The sequence below is a fragment of the Barbatula barbatula genome, assembly GCF_947034865.1.
Source record: "Barbatula barbatula genome assembly, chromosome: 1".
In the NCBI taxonomy this organism is placed as follows: Eukaryota; Metazoa; Chordata; class Actinopteri; order Cypriniformes; family Nemacheilidae; genus Barbatula; species Barbatula barbatula.
Window position 1 is genome coordinate 10749119 of NC_136766.1, and position 18308 is coordinate 10767426.

Sequence of the window (18308 nt, forward strand, 5' to 3'; positions counted from 1 at the left end):
TTATGTGGTTACGTATCCACGGAAAAAACAGGAGTGGTCCATTTTAAAAAGCTCCTGAGGTCATTTTAGAACAATCCGCGTCTGTTTGACACATCCACACGCATGCGCAGTGACGCGCGAAATCAGCCAATCAAATGGTCAGCGCTGTTTTGACGCATATTTTGAATCAGAAACGGTTGTGGCACGATCAGAGTCAGAGGACTGTACAAACTCATATTTTTCATAAAAAAGAAATAGAAAGAAAAACTCTGTCTTGGGATACTAGGATGAGGAAGAGGTGAGTGTATTTGACGATGTGATATTTGGAAGAGTGTTTGTTTTAGAACTGTATGTAGGCAGATATGCAGTAGCGACTTGATCAAAATGATTTAACTTGTTTTTTAAATGTTTATGCCATTTACATTATCGATAATACACGCGAGAATTGTATTAAAATGCATGCCACTCGTTCAGACTGACAGCAGGTGTTTTTATCTTAAAGCTCATATGGGTGGGTCGCTTTACTCTTTATAACATACCATTTAAACAGATCTCTAATGAACATTATGGGTTGTAATCTAACAGAGATGTGATTCCCATATGTAAACAATATACACGTTATCCAAGTTTCATGTCATAACTATTTAAATGAACCAGTAAGATCCGTAGTGATATTTTGCGTTTGTTGATGGAATTAAAACAAGGTTGGGTGAATTAGAAATATAAGTTAACTCCATTGATGATTATCATTATGTATTACCATCATTTTATAATTTCGTATGGTGACCTTGTTCTTGTCAATGATTTTAGTGAGGTGATTGCTGCAGAGTCAGTGGCATGTCTGAATAAAGCCCTTTGCCATCTGAAGGATATTTGGGAGGAGATTGGCATCCCAGAGGATCAACGATTAGAGAGAACAAATGTGGTTAAGAATCATGTCAAAGTGAGTTTTGAGTGTAATGATGTCGTCAAAAAGGCTTTAGTGATCAAACTAACAAAACTTTTATGGTTTAGAGTCTTTTGGAAATGATGATCTCAGAAGAAGAGAGCCTGCGGAAACGTCTGTTGACAAGTATCGAGACATGTAACAAAGAGATGAGTAAATTATGCTTGGAGCTTCAGCTTCCCCGGTTTCAGGCAAGCATTTACATTGGATTGCATTGCAAACTTTGAAGACAGAAGAAACACAATGTTTGACTTTGAAAAACTTTACTGATGATTTCTAATGTTTACAGGAGGACAGAAGTAACACTATACTTAAACAGGAGAAAGACCTCCGGACGCACGTTGAAGTGATGATAAGAGAGAAAAATCAGAGAATGCAGGCGCTCAAAGGTTTAACAGAGAAGGATCAGGATCTAGCTGATATTCTTTGCTCAGAACTATTTTCCATCTCTCCCAGTTCTGTTCCATCTTTAGAAGAACTGGAGAAATTTCGTCAACACATCACCCGTCTCACAGCTGAAAAAGTATAATGATTTAAAATATTTGTTTAAAACACTAAACTACTTGTTTTATACAAGTCACAGTCATTTATCAAAGTGCTGTGTTCCGTTTAATTTACAATTCGATTTTTGTTTTTCAAGGAACGGAGACATGAAGAATTTGTCAAACTTAAGAAACAGATAATACTTTGCATGGACGATCTGGACCAAGTGCCTGAGACTAGTTTCGAAAAGGATGTTGTATGTGAAGATGAAGAGAGTTTTTGTTTGTCTAAAGAAAACATTGATTCACTTAAAGTCCTCCTTCACCAGGTACAGCATAACATGTTGAAATACTACAAACTAAGCTTTAACAAATGCGTGATACAGTTTTCTCTATTTATTAGTTGGAGAGCAGGAAGGCTGAGAACGACTGTGTCTGTGGCTCTTATCGAGAGACAATACGGAAACTCTGGGAAAGGTTGCAGATTCCGCAGGAAGAACGTGATGCCATTTCTGAACACATGACCCTTTCAAAGAGAAGAAATATAGAAGCTGTTAGTAATCTCACGGCTTGTTGCTTTTGTCAAGCCTTTTGAATAACTAACAGATGCCTTAAATACATTGAATTATTTGTGTATTCTTCTGTCAGCTACAAGCTGAGGTCAGCCGTCTTGAGGAACTGAAGCTTAAAAATATCCAGCAAGTAACCGGGGCCATTCGAAAAGACATTGCCGTGTTCTGGGATAAGTGTTTTTATAGCTCTGATCAACGGCAGGCTTTTGTGCCCTATTACGATGGTGAGTTATAATTTTCACAATTACACACTTGAGTGACTTTTTTTGAATAGGAAGAGTTTAGATGTTTGCTTTTTGTCACAGATGAATTCAGTGAGGAACTTCTGAGCTTACACGATGCAGAAATTGTCTGCCTTAAACAGTATTACGATGATCACAAAGAACTTTTCGAAGGTGTTCACCAATGGGAAGAGGGCTGGAAGCTTTTCTTAGATCTTGAAGTGAGTTAATCCGAGTGCACTGGCATGCTGAAATGTTTTTCACAGGTGATATATTTGCATCAGCTAATGTTGTTGTTGTTTTTCAGGACAAAGCCAAAGATCCATCCAGATTCACCAATAGAGGGGGACACCTTTTAAAAGAGGAGAAACAACGGGCTGATCTGCTCAAAAGTCTCCCCAGAGTAATTATGAAATCAATCCATATAGCAAGGCTGATGTTTAGGAAATTTAGCCATTTTCAATCCTGTATGTCTCATCTAGCTTGAGAAGAAGCTGAAGGCAGAGATTGAACAGTGGGAGCAGGAGCAGAACAGAGAGTTTCTGGTGAATGGTCAAAAGTTCATGCAGTTTGTTGCTGATCAGTGGGAGTCATACCGGCTGGAGAAAGAACGTGAAAAACAGGAGCGGGTTTGTACTTTACTGAGCATTTGAATATATATAAATACATGTGCAAATATAATCCCATACATTTTATTGATTTATTGTTTGGCAATGGCTAATTGGACACATTTAATATAGGTAACATTATAATATATTTGTACAAAAAAAAAACATCCATTACTATAATGTAATATATTAACCCATAGAGATCTAATAATGAAATGTCGTGCTTTGTTTAGCAACAAAAGAAAAGCAAACAGACTGAAGAGGACATGGTCTATGGCACTGTCATTCGGACACCAACTAAGAGAAGATTTCTGGGCAGTACAACACCTTGCAAAGCTCGAAAGGTAAGTACAATGGGATTTAATTTTTATATCCAGGAGGTTCGTAATTAGAATTATTCTTGTCATTCCAGTTCCACGCCTCAAGACAGTATCTTTCTTTTAAATGCATGGCTGTTCCGGTAACAATTGTTTGGCTTTTCCTCAGCTAAACGCTACCTCCAGTACTGGCACTTCTAACAGCACTATCCGTTCTGTCTTTGGTGGTACTGTCTGTCACTCTCCTATGTCCCGCCCTCCAAAGGTCAGTGCACGGCCATAACAAAACTATTGTTCTTAAACTTTTTAAATCAACTTAAGTAAATAGTCCCCTACTGATTAACAAAAGCAATGTGTAACTTGTCCTCTTCACTAATGTGTTTTCTTTCAAAGCAGGGCAATATGGTGAAGACTCCAGGCCAAGGTAAACCTCCTCATCAAGGTACGCTAGAGCGTAATAAGGAGAATATTTGTCATCTTACTGGTGGTGTGGGTGGGGTGATGAAGGTCTCAGCAAGCCCGCAGCGTAACTTCAGCATTACCTCGGTCGCAAGTACCTATTCAGAATTTCAGGTAAATTCCTTGTGTTCCCCACATTATATCCACTAGTAACTCACAGTCTAGTCAAAGAGAGCAAGAGCTTCAATGTAAGCGTTTTAAGGATAAGGGTTGTTTATGCCTGGGGACATTGAGATAATATGATGCAAATCTAAATGTTTCTAAAGGAAATTGTCAAGCCTGAATCCATACAATCAAGGTTTTTTTGTGATACATTTCCAAATTTATGTTTTTTCCATCCTATTGCCCTCTTAGAACAGGACTGTGTTTTATCCTAATCCACACTTCTAACCAACAATTTTTTTTATCAATATTATCAGTTATTTACCTGCTGTCATCTTCATTCTGGCACATGAATATATTTTAGTCCAGGCCTCATAAAACCATATAATATCAGAAACATATGTTCATATAACTGTACAGTAACATTTACTGAAAATTTCAAAAAAATATACTATCTGTTGTTTCTTTTCACAGCGAGACCTCTCCAAGTCATCTAAGTCAAAACATGTGGCAGAAATTCTGAACTCAACCGTCATTCAACTGTAACGCTTCTGCACACAACACAACTGCTATTAAGACAGGAAACTTTTAAATGATGACTTTTGGGTTCTTGTTCTTTATAGCTTTTATATGTAAATGAAGGTAATATATATTTTAAATGTTTCTGTTGGATTCAACTTGTAGGCCTATGTTCACTTTAACACTAGCATTGCAAGCACTGCACAATGTGTCTCCGTAGATGAACAAATGTTTGTACATTTTAATGTTAATAACTGGTGAGCTGTCCAAATCAAATACTAATGTTGTTTTCGTGTATTTGAAACTTGGTCAAAATCACACATATGCTATTGTATTCTTTTGAATGTTTTGCACAATGTATTGTAAAAAATAAATCATTTATAGTAATGAATAATTCACTACATTAAAGTAATCCGTTAAACTATGCGTAAGCCCTGTTTTTTTATAATAACTATTTTGAAAATTAACCAGTTTGGTTTGGGCCATTTGGGAGGCGGAGCAACAACGTAACCCGGAAGTCGATGATGGTGAATGACGCCAGGCTTTAGGGTCGAATGGACAGACGATAGAAAGATGGCGGATGACAAGAGCAATAGTATAGCAAACCATTCCACTAATAAATGTTTCTGGAGCTCGTCGGTTCGAGGATCGGTGTTCATTTTTATTTGCGTATTGCTGGCCGAGCCCGGGCGAGCCACCACACACTGGGTGGTGACGGAGGACGGGAAGATTCAACAGCAGGTAGTGTACGCGAATGTACCGTGTTTAGTCACACTGTCAGTCTGTAGCGCTGTATTTACATCACGAGATAGACGAGCGAGCTTTAAAATCACTGTGTGATGTGATTATATTCACGAGCGCTGCTTTATAGACAAGCTTGTGTCGAGTTCAGTTTAGCCGATGTGTTGACAGATGTTCTACTGCCGTCTGCTGTTTATTTGCTATGAATCATGATTTCACAATGCTCTCTTGTGTTTAAGCACTACTCACAAAATCTAAGAATTCTTATCACCCTTACTGACTGCCTTCTTTATAGCGTTGTTCGTAGTCAATATGTTTTTCTTAAGCTTTTAACAAGTCATATCTGACTTGTTTGTATCTCATGATCTAAGCCTGTGTGTCATTTGATGTGATGTATTTTCTTCTTCTGCTTTTCATTTTCAGGTGGACTCTCCTCTTAACTTAAAACACCCCCACCATTTAGTTCTTTTTATGCAACAAGAGACTCGTGTGAACTACCTTAAGAAGCTAGAGGTGATGTGAACCCTCAAATTTGTCATTAAAGTGATTGTTCCCCAAGTTTAAATGTAAATGTTCTTTGTTCAGTTTAAAACCGAAGAAGATATTTGGAAATCAAACAATTCTGTGGCACCCTTGACTATCATAGTAGTTTTTTCCTACTATAATGGTCAATCGAGCTCCGGAGGTTGACGTCACGCAATCCGAACTCGTCAATGAGAGAGCGCGCCAGTGTTGCTGTAAGATTTGTTATTGACAGTGGTCAAACAATCATTTAAAACCAGACTGTTTATACTTTACAAATCGTACTATTTTAACATGATGGATGGCTGCTGTGCACCAGGATGCAAGAACAGGCGGGGGAAAGCAAAGGGCAAGACATTTGATCATTTTCCGAAAGAACCTGAATCCCTGATAGACGATTAAATGGTTAACTGCAATAAAATGTGCTAACCAACACGTCACTGCTTACATTAACTCTTCCTCTCTGTCGTTATGCTGCAAAATCTGAAACAAAACAGATTAGAGCAGCACTCGCCTAGTCCAGCTGTGCAATCGCAGTGGGCTCCTAAACCAACCCTATTGTGTCTGACCCCCAACCATGGCTTCAATGGAGGGTAATTTAGTTTTTCGGTAATGTTTAACCTGCAAGATCAGCGATATAGCTATGCTGTCTACAAACAAGGACAGCTAGGGTTGATTATGTTAGCTAACAACACCGTTGACTTACCCTTTCCAATGACAACAAAGCAGGTAAATGCCGGCATACTCCATATACATTTCAAAATTCACGTACATTTTTACCACTCCAGGCTTTTAAAGAGTCTCCGGAGTAGGACGATGAAAAGTTTATGAGGTAGTTGTAGATATTGGAATGCTGCAGGTCAGGAATGCTCTGCGTTTCTTTATTAATGCGCGTTAAAAGCACCCCGCTGGCATTATAGGGATCTATATGCACAGGTATATGACTTTTGAATTAAAGTGCTCAGTGAACACTGTTGCCTTGAAACTCAGGCTGGCGCCATTGATTTCATATTTTCCCTCCCGGCTGTTCTTGCCTTCCAGCATGGTGGTGTAAACAGAAAAAGTCACATGACTGCCAGAGCCCTATAGTGCCCCAGAAACATTTGGTTACAGACATTCTTCCCAGCAGAAAAACAATACATTTATACGGGTTTGAAACAACTTGAGGGCGAGTAAATTATGATATAATCCAAATTTTTCGGTGAACTATTCGTTTAACAAGCACTGTTTCCTAAAGTGAATGTTTATTTCCTTAAAACTTGATATCTACTTCTTGACTGACAGTGTTCTGTTGAACTTATTGCAGAAGCAACTTGTTGCTCAGAAAATTCACATCGAAGAGAACGAGGATCGGGATACTGGTTTAGAACAGCGACACTATAAAGAAGATGCTGACTGTGTCACGGCTAAAGTTCCACTGGGAGACTTGGATCTATATGACGGCACTTTTATATCTCTGGAGAGCCGAGGCATAAAGTCTGTGTCGTTTACTTACAGAGAGATGATGTTTGCAATTGATCTTGCTTTTGTGCTTCAAATATTTGAGGTCTCATTTTAGGCTGCAACCTTTTGTTTTTATGCGTTTTAGTCCCGAGGATTATTTGGATCAAATGTCACCTCTACCTCCAGACCTGGAAAAACCTGACTGTGTAAAAATACTTGATCTCCCTTACAGCATGCATGCATTTCAGCACCTCCGGGTAATTGCCTTAAGATACACTCATTCATTTGTCTTTAATTTTTACGTCATATGCATGCTTATTTGTCTGTGACTGAATTTTCTAGGGTGTACAAGAAAAGGCAAACCTCACATCACCCTTGCTTTCAAAGGATGACCCGATCTTTACCTCCTTGTCGCTTAAGCTGGGTCAGAATGTGGATGAGGTTGGGCATCGGATACACCAAGCCCTACTGAGTGTATGTTTTTATATTTTATATTTCAGTTTTGATGATGTACACAGGGCTTAGAAGCTAAATTCCCTCTTGGGCCATTTAAACTTTCTGCATTTTTGCTTTATTTAAGATATTATTCCATAAGTACATTAAACATTTTCAAATAATTTCAAGGATTTGTGTCTGTTTAAAGCATCTTCTTCTGATCTCTGTTGTTCAATTCCCTCTTTTGAAGTAAACTGTGAATGATTTTGTCAATATTGAAGAAGATCAACTTACTATTTACATTTCTTCTTTGAAATGTTCAGAACTCATCTTCGTGGGTGCTTTATAATCTGGCTTCGTTTTACTGGCGTATAAAGAACGAACCGAGGCGAGCTGTGGACTGTGTGGTGCGCGCCCTGCATTTTTCTCCAAGGTAAATAGAAACAACACAAGGAAACAGGTAGTGGAAAATAATAGTTGTGAAAGTATTGTATAAGATAGAATATTAACAGTGATCCTCCACTTGCCATATGTTTAGGGTATGTCACTTGACAGTGGCCTTGTTTTACATAAATTTTATATCTCACTTCATTTCATCTAGGCCTCACAAAGACATAGCACTTGTCAATATGGCGAACATACTTCACCGAGCCCACTTCTCAGCGGACGCCGCCATCCTTGCACATGCCGCCCTTGATCTCACCACCGATCTGCTAACCAGTCATTATACCTTGGGCAACGTTTATGCTGTGAGTGGAGTGAGATGAAGATACTTTACACAATTGTATGCGAACACACAATATCTAATTCAGTTCAGTGCAAATGACCTTCACTTCCCTGTTCCTCGTGTATCTCTGGTAGATGTTGGGGGAGTATAATCATTCCGTGCTGTGCTATGAGCAGGCCCTGCAGGCTCAGCCGGTCTTTGAGCAGGCGCTCAGAAGAAAACATGCGGTCCTCTGCCAGCAGAAGCTGGAACAGCGGCTAGAAGCTCAACACCGGTAAGGAAGACCTTTGGTTTTTTCATTGCCCAACATGATGACTTTTATTTCCGAGTTAAAGAAAAGTGTGACCACAACATAAATAGCTCCCTTTCTGCAGGTCTTTGCAGCGTACCCTGAATGAACTGAAGGAGTACCAGAAACAGCATGATCATTACCTGCGGCAACAGGAGATGCTGGACAAGCACAAGCTCATTCAGGAGGAGCAGATCCTGCGAAACATCATTCATGAGACCCAGATGGCTAAAGAAGCACAACTCGGTTAGACTGCATGTCTAAACTGTCATACAAAATGTGATACGCAGATGAAAGCACATTGAGTTGCTCAATGTACTGGATAAGCAGGTTTCATTGTAACGCAAGACTTGTCTTGTTGGTGTCATGTTTTTCTTGTTCCGTGTTTACATTTACACATTTGGCAGATGCTCTAATCCAAAGCGACTTGCATTGTATTATACTTGTAGACTATGTGCAACCCCTGGGATCGAACCCATGGCCTTTGTGTTGCTAGTGCCATGCTCTAACCACTGAGCTACAGGAAAGTGCCTGTTTATGTTGCATATATCAATGTGCATAACAGCTAAAATATTTTTCTGTGGTATTTCAGGAAATCACCAAATGTGTCATATGGGCCAGCAGAAGTTCACCCTGCACTGTCCTTTTGACCTGCCTGTGCGGTATCACCGTGGAGAACTCTTTGAAAATGTCCACTACATTCAAGTAAGACTGAAAACATACCATACTCATGAATTATTTTTATTTGCAAGTGTAATGTTTGTTTTGAGATTGGGTATTGATGTTATAAAGTTGCATTGGGTTCAGTTTTTATTTAGTTCACCAATACGGTTGGTTGTCATTGGAAATATGTTCATTGGCATTGCAAAGATAAACAAATGACCATATGTGACCCTGGACAACAAAACCAGTCTTATGGGTCAATTTTACGAAATTGAGATTTTTACATAAACTGAAAGCTGAATAGTTAAGCTTGTTTTTGATATATGGGTTGTTAAGATGGGACAATATCTGGTGGAGATACAAGAGTGTTAAACTCTGGAAGTAAAGGGTGCAAAAAATCTAAATATTGAGAAAATCGCCTTTGAAGTTGTTGATCCGAGGCACTGTAGCAGGCCATCCACTCACAAAAATAAAGTTTTTATATATTTTGGGTTGAAAATTTACAGAATATCTTTATGAAACATGATCTTTACTTAATATCCTAATGATTTTTGGCATAAAATAAAAATCTATAATTTTGACCCACACAATGTATTTTTGGCTTTTACTAAAATGTCCCTGTGCTACTTAAGACTGGTTTTGTGATCCAGGGTCACATATTTTCTAAAATGTTAGTTAACTATATGCACATAACATACTTAAGAAGTTCTGCTGTGGTGGTATCTTCAAAATAGAGAACAGCTCCTTTGCAAATTTCTATTTCGACAATTAGTTTTCATACTTTTTGAAAGTAGTGAGTGAAGAAGGACATTCTATAGCTATCAGTTCACCGGACATGCCCAAACTAGATTATAAAAAAACCTGTGCATATATTCAATTGCTGTGATTGAACTGTTATGTGAAAGCAGTATTACAGCCATGCCAATATTCAGTGCAACAACACTCTTGCGTATGTAATGTTTAAGTTTTGATCTCTCTTTGACATTTTGTGTTTATTCGTGTAGTTTGGTGAGGAGGTGTCTATCGCCAGCAGTGTTGCTCTGGTGTCCGAGTTGAGTGTTAATGAGAGTCACAGTCCTCAGCAGTTTCACACCATGTCCTTAGGGCGTGAACCTGCAGCCTACTGGGACAAGGAGACCACCTCAGCTGAGGTAAGGGCTTGTATCTGTTTAGTTTTATGCAAGTATATGTCGAGGACTTTGTAGGCTAACAATCCAAGTTTTTGTGTGGACTTTTTCGTGTATTTAGCATATTTAATTTTGTGTGTATGATGTAGAGTACATGTATGGTAATACAAAATATTTGTGTCACATTCTGTATGCTTGCTGTGTATAAGCAGGAAAGTCACTGTGTGCTGTGGCCCAAGAAGACAGACTGTACGCAGCGATTCTCCTCTGTTCCCCCTTCCCACCTGCTACCCACATATTACCTTCCTCCTGAGTCCCGCAACTTTAAGTAAGATGTCACATTATATACATATTTATATATAGTATTTGTTTATATATATATATATATATATCCGGAAGCAACGTTATACGCACGTGACTACAGGGAGGTGACGGCGGTGCATAAAATGGAGTCGCCCCACCTGATAGTTTCACTGTGATTTCTAATTGACCATTAATATTAACTATATCAAGTATTTTATCAAAGCAAAATGATATTACTCCGTGTTCCCCTGTAAAACAAATCTCGTCCGAATAGTGCTCCTTCCAAATGTCAACCTGTGATTGATGTATTGTAGAGAACTATACGTTTTATGTGTATTTGCTGCAATTTAAACTTTCACCTTGACTGTAAGTTGTAGCAATCCATGAGCTTGTTATCGGTCCTGTTTCTAGAGCTCTCAATAGCCTCTTGGATAACACAAGTCCTCAACCATCAGAAAAGACCCCAGACTGCAGCTTTAAGAATTTTGTCTCAGCTAGAGACCCACTGGCCTCCGTATCCTGGGCCTTAGAGAAGGAGCTGCCTGACCCACAAGCCACAGAGGTATGAGCTGGTCTGAAATACCACACCCTTAGTTTACTTAAACTGTTTGTGCAAGAAGGTTTTTAGGATGTTAGAGGCTTATGTTTTCCCAGGTTAGTCATTCTGTTTAATTACATAGGGTGTGTGTGTCTGCTGCAGGTCCTGTTGAAGCGCAGTGGTGGGAGGAGTTTGGATCAAACTGGAGCACTGATCGCACAGGCTTTGGAAAAGGTAAAATATGTTTTTGTAATCATGGCTACAGGTGACTGACATATAACCATGTCCCAAGTACTGTTGAAATGAACTGTTCATTCAAGATTTCACTTTTAACACTTTATCTGATTAAAAGCATCCCTAATAAACACATTTGCATCATGTTATGCTTGATGTTATGATCTGTTTGGTCTGGCCACAACAGAAAAAAACTTAGTGTTTTTCTTTTGTTTGAAGGAATTTTATCTATTTAATTTTGCTTAAAAATACCAGAATCGACCCACAGCTTAATCCGAGATCTGTGTTTTATCTTTCAGACGACTGGCCCACGGTGGATGATGCAGAACGAGGCAGGTCTGTACTGGCGCGCTAAAGGAAATGGAACGCAAGCTTTGATGTGTCTGCGTCAGGCGCTGCAATCTGTTCCTCCTCAGCACAGAGACATGCCGCTTGTCAACACCGCCAACCTACTGCTGCATTACGGTCTGCACGACAAAGCCCATGAGCTGCTTCAACAGGCCCTGCAGATCAACGGCTCAGAGGTACTTACTGACCTGTGATTGTTAAAAACCACACCCTTCATGGAGCAGACTTTATTCCTTGCATCAAATCCTCACTTGAAGTGAGTGTCGCAGGGGTGAATACTAATGCAGTCAAATCATCAAAATTAGATCATTCCCATTATAATGAATTTTAATGAAGTTGTTTTCAGTGTAGACAGCTTTGTTGATTATAATGGGAACAATGTAATTTGAGTTTTGGCAGCTTTAATTAATTACATTTATTTAATCACTGTTTTGTTCTGATCTGGATGATTTAAATTAAAGCATATTTACAGAGAAATAATTTTCTCAAATTCTATGGGAAACGCTGTTGAAAATTCTGAAAATAATACCTAAACCACAATTTTGGGAGTATTTTCTAGATTTTTGTCTGTGTGTGTTGATGATAAATTGTTTTTGGAAACAAAGTGAATTTGGAGCGATCCACACAATGGTGTAACACCCATAGGAAATCACAAATAGGAGGTTTATACTCTTATGATGAGGAGAGAATGAGAAAGTAAGTGCTCATTATTTTGAGGGCGGAGCAATGATGGCAGGAATGTCTTTTGTTCGAGTAGGGGTGTTCAAGTTCAAATATCGACAGCATTTCTCACAAATCACTTTAAAGGGATGAAAAATCTGTAATAATTTACTCACCTTCCCGTTGTTCCAAATCTGTATAGGTGTATTGTTCTAATGATCACGGAGAAAGATATTTGTAAGAATGCTTATAACCAAACAGATCTTGCCCCACATTGACTCCCATAGTAGGAACAATTACTTTATAATTCTTTTGTTCTGTTGAACACAAAAGAAGATATTTTAAAGAATGTAGGACAGCGAAAACTTCTGGGGCACCATTCTATTATTTCCAACTATGGGTGTCAATGTGGGGCAAAATCTGTCTGGTTGTAAGCATTCTTCCAAATATCTTTCTCTGTGTTCATCAGAACAAATAAATGTGTACAGATTTGGAACAACTCGAAGGAGAGTAAATGATGACAGAATTTACATAGTCCGTAGTCAAGAAATCAATTCATAAAGTGTGAGAAACCAATCGCACACATTTTGTGAGCAGGGTGACTATAAAAAATAGATTAGAAACATTAAAAGTTATTTTAGATTAAAAGCTTTATATTTTTTCTTTTAAATAAAATCATATATAAATTGTACCTGCCCCTATCTTGAGACCTCAATAAAATATTTTTGATCTCTTTTTCAAAACAGCCTCACACTCTGTTAAGTCTGGTCAGCGTTCACCTCTCACAGGGAAACCTGACCGGAGCTCTAACCGTGTTCCGTCGTGCCCTAATGCACACAGTTCGTTGCCCCCAGTGTCGTGCCAGCCTGCCTCTGATGCGCTGCCTCCAGTTTTACCCCTTCCTTTACAATCTCCAGCATCAGACCTGCCCATGTAAGTAGCCTCTTTCATAAACCTCTCAACATCAACACTGAACAAGAGTTTTTCTCCCCACCTCACCACCCTCCAGCCCTCGCTTCTTCCTTCTCCCTCGTGTAGCAACCGCAGAGCTAGAGCGCTCTTTTTATAGCCCAGGCACTGTAATCTTTGAGCCAATTTAGACTATTTATTGTTGCATCTTCTATTCTAGGTTTGCTCCTTTTCCTCTTCCCTTCCTTCTGCTCCCCTTTTCTCCACTCCTCAGCATCCAACGCTGCTCCCCTTCTCTCGCTCAGCTCTCTCCCCTGGCACTCTTCTGAGCGAAAGAGACTTTGAAATAACGGAATCGTGTCCTCAATAATTCAGGGCACTGAAAATAGCACAGGCTTTATTTAGATGCTGCACTGTGCTGACAAAAAATGAACTCATTGTCCTTTTCTCGTTTGGGGGAATTCTTAAATTATCGATTTAGGAATTAATGTGGCAACCCCCTTTTAAGCTACTGTAGTCATTTTCACTATAGTCCAAATTATGTGTTTGTATTTCATTGGCATTTGTTACCCTCTGTTTTGATTTATATACATAATGCAGTTATATTGATTGGAAGTGTGGATGTTGAACTGAAATGTGTATGTGTGTAGCTGGCTCTGGCTGTGAGGCAGAGGAAGACTCTGAGCTGGAGGACTGGGACTCGGTCAGCAGTGTCAGGCAGGAGGCCTGGGGCTCTGATGCCATGCCTGTGTCTGCTTTAGAGGATTCACTCCTTTTTGAAAGTAAGATTGATCGTGAGGCTAATTGGTGTTTCTTGGAGAATAATATTTTCATCGGAGCTCTGTTGTAGTTGTTATACTGTACTGTAGGAATTTGACTTTAAAGTGCTTTTCACACTGCCCATAAGCAACTCGATTTTTAAGGGTTATATAAAGCTATGTAATGTGAACGGTATTTGTGTAATGTGTGCTCTGTACAATATACAGATTACTATGTGCAAATTACCTTCCTTTCACATTTCCCCAAACTATTATATAACCAGCAGACATTGAAGGAGTATTTTATCCCAAAATGCACTGTGCTTGATTTAATATTAATTTTATTTATTGACTTAATACTAACATTGATAAGTAATATAATTTGTGAAGTACTATATATGGTGTATTTAATTTTTACCATATTACTTAAATCTGACTGGCTTTGAGTTAAAGTAATAGTTCACCCACAAATTTACTCACCTTCTTGTCATTAAATACCTATATGACTTTCTTCTGCAGAGCACAAAAGAAGATATTTTAAAGAAAGTTGGTAACCGAACAGTAGCGGACCCCTTTCACTTCTTTTTTATTGACCCAAAACCAATGCAAGTGAATGGGTGCCGCTACTGTTTGGTTAACAGCATTCTCCATAATATCTTCCTTTATGTTCTGCGAAAGAAAGAAAGACATACAGGTTTGAAATGACAAGAGGGTGAGTAAATTATGACAGAATTTTCGTTTTGGATAAAATATGTAAAACACTCCAATCTGAACATGGAATTAATTTTTGTTGCAACCTGGCCACTGTATTTTTAACGTCCTCTTTCCCATTCAACCTGTTTTAACTCTGTCTTCTGCAGAGGTGGTGGTGGTGGTGGACAGCAATGGCTCGGAGGAGGTGGGTGGGCAGGAGAGGGACAGAGAGCCAAAAAAGGAGGAGGTGGAGGAGCAAGACTGGCGGTTGAGGGAGGAGCTGATAGGAGCGTTTGAAGGGGCTCTAGACATGAATGGAAAGACAGGGGACCTGAGGGGCATCCGGGTACTGAAAAACGACAGGGTCATGGGGGCGAGAGGTGGAGGGCCCTGCTTTGGCAACTGTGAGGATGATGAGGGTGCAGAATGGGTATGTTTGGTATTACTTTTGTAATTTCCAATCTTTCTAAATAGTGCAATATAGTTTGCGATAGACTTGTTTATTTAACTGTCTGTGTTTTCTTAATCTCTTCAGATCACATTTCAGGTAAAACGAGTAAAAAAAACTAAAAGTGAGACTTCAGAAGGCTGGGTCGGAGAAGCAGATGTCCGTCAGGGTGAACCGTCCTCAAGCAACTCTATCTTGGAGATCAGTGGGCCTACAATCCCATCACCGGGACCCTCAGGTGCTGAGAATGAACCACTCTCTTATAGCTACTCACAGAATTTGTATTTTCTATCCACTCAACAGATGGTTCGTATTGATTTGTGTTTACAGAGAGATGGAAGGACTACAGCAGTCTGGGTTGGCCAGGTCCTGAGGAATGTCAGCGAACACGACGTGTAGACCTCACTACCGTGGCTAGTACCTGGCTCGCTGTTTCTGCTAAGAACATAGAGTAGGATAACATTCGTCATCCTGTTTCTTTACAACATAACTGGGATATTGTGTTAATATTGCCATAGTTTGAAGTTTTCCACTTACACATCTTCTTTATTCTTTCTTTTGCTCTTCTCACAGCATCACAGAGCATATAGATTTTGCCACTCCACTTCAGGAGCCTGCAGTGGAGCCACTGTGTAACACCAACCTCCCTGCCAGTATGCACACTTTGGACCACCTGAGTGGGGTAGCCAATCGCGGAGGCATTCATTATACTGGAGAAAGTCAGCTCAGAGAGGTGTTTTTTCCTCTGTTTATAACAACAACAGACTACCCTGTCCAGAGATGTTTGTGAATCTTACAAATTAAAAATTTTCTCTCATAGGTGTTGCAGAATCTGGGAAAAGATAAATTTCCATCCCAGTCATTTGAGCAAGTGGGAACACGCATTGCTAAGGTTTTGGAAAAGGTATGGAGATGATTGTTGCTTGCTATGGAGATCTGTTTTAATTTAAAGTTGACAATTTAACATTTTATCAGTTCATTTTATATAGTAATGGATTTTGTTACATTTTTGATTTTGCGTGTTTGTAAATCTGTTAGAACCAGACCTCCTGGGTCCTGTCCAGCATGGCAGCGTTATATTGGAGAGTAAAAGGTCAGGGAAAGAGAGCCATCGACTGCCTCCGTCAAGCTCTAAACTTCGCTCCTCACCACATGAAGGTTCTGCTCATTCTCTTCTTTTTACAATAAAAAAAGCTCTCATACAATTTCATTGGTTTGCTTCTGAATCCAATTTTACATAAAGTAAATATTTCCTTTCCGTTATAGGATGTGCCCCTCATTAGCCTTGCCAACATCTTCCAAAATGCACGGCTATGGGATGACGCTCTGACGGTGGCGCGCATGGCAGTGGAAATCGCTCCTCACTTTGTGGTCAACCATTTTACCCTGGCAAATGTCTATATAGCTATGGTCAGTGGTTTTTGGACTGTTGTTTATTTTTGATGGGAGTTCAATTCACATTATCTAATGGCAGTGTTTATCTGATTATAGGAAGAGTTTGAGAAAGCAATGGACTGGTATGAGTCAACTCTAAAACTCCAGCCAGAGTTTGGGCCAGCCAAAGACCGTCTGCGCACCATTCAGTGCTACCTCCTCTCCAAGAGGGACCGGCGAGCTCCCTGAAAACACACACACACACACGCACAAACATGATATGAACATGCTTCTTTATATTAGCATTCAATGAGGAACACGGTGTTTGTCTATTTGTTGTCTTAATTTCATAAATACAGACTATATCATTAATGTCTATATAAGGTTGGGTTTCATTTAAAAAATGACTGATTCTGATCATTTTACAATGCTGTTTTATGGCCTAATGGGTTGTTTATTTATTTTCATTCAAAGAGATTTTAGTGTGCTGGACAGATCCTGAACACCAATGTCTTATTTTTTAAAGCAATACAGAATTAGATTTTCTGCCCTTCAAGTGTGCATCCCTTTCTCTCAGCTGAAGATGTCATTCAGTATTTGAACTATTAAAAGAAACCCTGAAACCCATACTTTTACATTCACACTCCGTAAGTGTGTAACATTTTGGTATCACCTAGGCCCTTATGCTCTGATGATTTTAATCTGCCATCAAAACAGGTGGAAGTTTGTTGTATTTCCTCCTATTGCTTTAAATTAACTACAAAAAATCACTATTGCTGCAAACGTGGAGAGAAAAATGTCCCACGGTGATGTATTATACTGATTTAAAATGTGTTTTTCCTAACATTGAAAAGCTCCTAAACATTCAGGTCTTAGATCGAGCCATTGCAGATATTTGATGAACTAAAGATCAACAACAAATTTGAATTGTGTCTGAATTGTTTTTTAATGACACTCCCTTCTTTTTTAAACTGACCTCTGCTGAGGCGCTACTGTAAAACGTTGCTCAAAGCAATGACACCGTTTTTAATTAATATCAAGATCGATACCTTATCTGTAACTGTTCTATATACAACACTTGGAAAGTCATGATAAAGATTCTTGGTGTCCATAGTCTCAACATACAAGCTCAGAAATTAAAGTGGAAAGGAGGTGCTCAATGACGTGAATGCGTTTTCTTTTTAAGTTCTGTATTGAACAATATAGACATATGTTGATTATGACAATATTATATCTAAATGATTTAACCAGTTTTGTCAATAGTCTGAGGTTTGTTGCTTTTAAAGGTTTATAGTAACTTAATATTATCCTATGTTGTAATTAGTTTTGTCATCTTGAATTTGGCCACAAGGTGGCTGTAAAGCCTTAGCTCATTTTTATGACAGCGTTTATACGGGGATATATACATGATATATTCTGCTAACTACTAAAATGTAGTACTGATAGTTTAAAGCAGTATTTGGTATATTTCTTCAAGATAAAAGTGGATACCAGTGAGTTATAGTCAAATCTTGTACAATAGATACATATTGTTCGGCTGTGATGTGAACAGATAAGAGTATGAAATCCTCAATCAAAGACAATTATTGTTTGTCATTTATGCAAGATTATTGCAATGCGCTTCTGGCTGGACTTCCTGCTTGCACAATCAAACCTCTCCAGATGATCCATAATGCGGCGGCAAGAGTGGTCTTCAATGAACCGAAGAGAGCGCATGTAACTCCGCTCTTCATCAGGTTACACTGGCTCCCTGTTGCCGCCCGCATAGAGTTCAAAGCTTTGCTCCTGGCCTACAAGACCAACACCGGATCTGCACCATCGTATCTCCACTTGCTAATGCAGATCTATGTTCCTGCCAGATCACTGCGGTCTGCAAAGGAACAACGACTAG

General features: G+C 39.1%; 2 protein-coding genes across 3 annotated transcripts; both read left to right on the plus strand.

The window, feature by feature from the left end:
- The first annotated feature begins 73 nt into the window (after nucleotides 1–73).
- prc1b (protein regulator of cytokinesis 1b) lies at nucleotides 74–4689 on the plus strand. Its single transcript, XM_079453621.1, has 14 exons — nucleotides 74–277; nucleotides 790–922; nucleotides 994–1116; nucleotides 1215–1448; nucleotides 1566–1736; nucleotides 1811–1960; nucleotides 2056–2203; nucleotides 2285–2421; nucleotides 2508–2603; nucleotides 2683–2829; nucleotides 3042–3152; nucleotides 3295–3390; nucleotides 3522–3698; nucleotides 4161–4689. The coding sequence occupies exons 1-14, from the start codon at nucleotides 135–137 to the stop codon at nucleotides 4230–4232; spliced, it is 1938 nt and encodes a 645-aa protein (XP_079309747.1). The 5' UTR covers nucleotides 74–134; the 3' UTR covers nucleotides 4233–4689.
- Nucleotides 4680–17577, plus strand: ttc17 (tetratricopeptide repeat domain 17). 2 transcript variants are annotated; one of them, XM_079453078.1, is made up of 25 exons: nucleotides 4680–4946; nucleotides 5370–5459; nucleotides 6775–6944; nucleotides 7057–7168; nucleotides 7254–7385; nucleotides 7670–7779; nucleotides 7948–8095; nucleotides 8208–8347; nucleotides 8448–8608; nucleotides 8955–9067; nucleotides 10030–10176; nucleotides 10365–10480; nucleotides 10867–11017; nucleotides 11156–11227; nucleotides 11527–11751; nucleotides 12982–13168; nucleotides 13795–13926; nucleotides 14763–15025; nucleotides 15131–15281; nucleotides 15374–15494; nucleotides 15617–15776; nucleotides 15864–15947; nucleotides 16082–16201; nucleotides 16310–16453; nucleotides 16535–17577. In XM_079453078.1, the coding sequence occupies exons 1-25, from the start codon at nucleotides 4737–4739 to the stop codon at nucleotides 16664–16666; spliced, it is 3591 nt and encodes a 1196-aa protein (XP_079309204.1). In that variant the 5' UTR covers nucleotides 4680–4736; the 3' UTR covers nucleotides 16667–17577. The 2 variants fall into 2 exon arrangements, with proteins under 2 accessions (XP_079309204.1, XP_079309203.1); XM_079453077.1 differs by having other exon boundaries at nucleotides 4760–4946; nucleotides 10362–10480.
- The last annotated feature ends 731 nt before the right edge of the window (nucleotides 17578–18308 follow it).